Source organism: Apium graveolens, chromosome 11, assembly GCF_009905375.1.
Source record: "Apium graveolens cultivar Ventura chromosome 11, ASM990537v1, whole genome shotgun sequence".
In the NCBI taxonomy this organism is placed as follows: Eukaryota; Viridiplantae; Streptophyta; class Magnoliopsida; order Apiales; family Apiaceae; genus Apium; species Apium graveolens.
In genome coordinates this window covers 172,264,333-172,266,822 of record NC_133657.1, presented here as the reverse complement: position 1 = coordinate 172,266,822, position 2,490 = coordinate 172,264,333, and the positions used below count along the sequence as shown (strand labels likewise).

The window sequence follows — 2,490 nt, the reverse complement described above, 5'->3', positions numbered from 1 at the left end:
TTTATCCTCAATAAAATAACAATTTCGTTATAACAATATTTCCCCAGCAAATGCTATCACTTTAAAAAAGTTTAGATGTTCTAAAAAGTTTTGAACATATACATCTACTAATATAATTAACATGAAGTCATATCATTTAAAGTTCTAAATGAACAAAATTAAGAATTGAATTCAAAATATTTTTTTAAAAAATTATATAATATTAAAAAAAAATCGATCCGTGCATCGCACAGTTTTAAGCTAGTATTAATAAAGTTCTTTTCTTCAAAATTACTATTGGCCGGTTTTTCTTAAAATATTACGGATACTAAAAGTTATCAGTAAATCGTGTATGATCAAAACTAGATATATAGATCTTGTTTTTAATGAGTTGTAATATCTCTGCCAGAGATTGCTCAATTTTTAAAAAATCATAGTAATTCAATTAAAAATATTGATCTAATTCGATAAATCATCCATAAATGATGGGAAATCGGGAGATGCCCGAGAAATACCCACACGTTACATAACTCGACAGCAAAACAAAAGAGATAGTCTCAGTAACTGCCACGTGTGAATACTTATCTCTTGATGAAACAAGTCAACACACCATTCCTCAAGAACCAACTAATCTCATCTCATCTCCAACACAAATTAACCCCAACTCCCTCAATCCTCCCCTGTTATTCATATTACAATGAGCTTCAGCTGGTCATCAGCAGTGGTAGGAGCGGCAACAGCAGTAGCAACATCAACACTCATATCCTCAGTACCAAAAGACCCAATCTTCCACTTAGTTTCCATTAAACTCACCTCCCTCAAACTCAATCTTCCTTTTACAGATGCTGAAGTGATCATGACCATCCATGTCACTAACCCTAACAACGTTCCCATCTCTTACAACTCCACCATCCTGTCCATTTTCTACGAGGGCTCGCTTATCGGCACGGCTAACGTTAAGGCCGGTTCGCAATCAGCTAAGTCCTGTCAGCTTCTCCAGCTCCCGGCTACGTTAAAAAGTAAGGAGTTTGCTAATCATGCAAGCAAGTTTCTTGCAGATGTTGCAAGAAGAGAGATGGTGATGAATGCTACTGTGGATATTGAGGGAGTGGCTAAGGTTTTTATATACAAGCATAAGTTTAGGTGTCATGTGAAGAGTAGGGTTATTGTTGATCCTGTTATGTTTGATGTTATTGAGCAGGAGAATAAGGCTGAGATGGAGTTGTTAGTTATTGATTAATTGATTGATTAGTTTGTGTAATTAGCCTTTGATGTAATATTTTATTGGATGAATATTTGTTGGATGTTTGATTAAGACAATATTTTACATTTTTTATTAAGGCTGCAATCTATATGCTTTTGGTATATATTCAATTGTGTAAAAAAAATTGACATAGTTTACTGGAAAATTTTAGATGTTCAATTATCAAACTGTATCATATTTGATAAACCAGGTCTATTGAAGGGACAAATACTACAAAGATGTCTTAAGATTCAGTACATAAGACTTGTACTATCCTGAGCTCAGAAGTCAAAAGGAGAAAGTTTATGCACAAATTGAGATGATTCGGAGAGGATTTGAAGGATTGCAATTCAAAGCGTACTATTAGCTTTGTAAAACTCAACTCTATAAGAAAGTGATATAGGTTATTGCAAAATTTTGGATACTCAAACTTCATGTGGTATCATATTTGATGAACCCGTGTCTATTGAAGGATCAAACTTTAGGACACAAACCGCAAAGATGATTCAGTACCTGATCCTGCCACAACTTATTCAAGTCCGTGAAACATACACTGGAAAAGAATTTCTGAAAACTGCTTGTAAGCAGCTTCATCTATCCCAATGAGAGTGGTCTCTGTTCCTACTGTGCTAAGGAGGCGTATGAGCATATGCGTTCAGCGTTATACTTTTAAGTGTCAAGACTCAAGACAGATAAAATATTTTCATTTAAGCATGCAAGGTTTTCCTGCGTTGTTTAAGGCATTGCTAATCCTAAATTGCATAAGCACAGACAAAACTGCATAAAAGGCTATACAATGCAGAACCATGGTTGAAGTCCAGATCCTTGAATTTCACACCTCTTAAGTTCAGTCTTTGCACTTTGTGGTGAAGTGCTGATGAGCTTATTTTATGCATAAAAACCACAGAACATTTAATTCATAAAAGGATATACAATGCAGAACCATGGTTGATTAATACTGATTCTGAAACAAATCAGTAGATAGATCTTAGAAGGGGATTTAACCTTCTCAGAATTGGAACGGATCACACAGCGTAAAACATTTATTCTATCACCATTCACCCAAATGCTGAAATCCAAATTACCAAACACAATACCAATCCCTTTCAAAATATCGCGTCACGGACAAGTGATTAAGAAGTTTAATGTTCAAGCTTATTAAAAGAGTGGTAGAGGAAAAACATTCAGTAATGTCATACTCATACGAAGATGTCAACAAAAAGAAAATGTTCATTATTCATTCATGTGTCATCATTCGATTTTGTACC

At 34.5% G+C, this 2,490-nt stretch overlaps 1 protein-coding gene across 1 annotated transcript; it reads left to right on the top strand.

Moving 5' to 3' along the window:
- The first annotated feature begins 498 nt into the window (after window positions 1-498).
- Window positions 499-1,319, top strand: LOC141698612 (uncharacterized). The gene has a single exon (XM_074503380.1). It carries the CDS (start codon window positions 677-679, stop codon window positions 1,217-1,219), a length of 543 nt encoding a protein of 180 aa, XP_074359481.1. The 5' UTR covers window positions 499-676; the 3' UTR covers window positions 1,220-1,319.
- The last annotated feature ends 1,171 nt before the right edge of the window (window positions 1,320-2,490 follow it).

Excerpts from the sequence above, each read along its gene's own strand:
- LOC141698612 (XM_074503380.1), top strand. The coding sequence starts at position 677 with ATGAGCTTCAGCTGGTCATCAGCAGTGGTAGGAGCGGCAACAGCAGTA.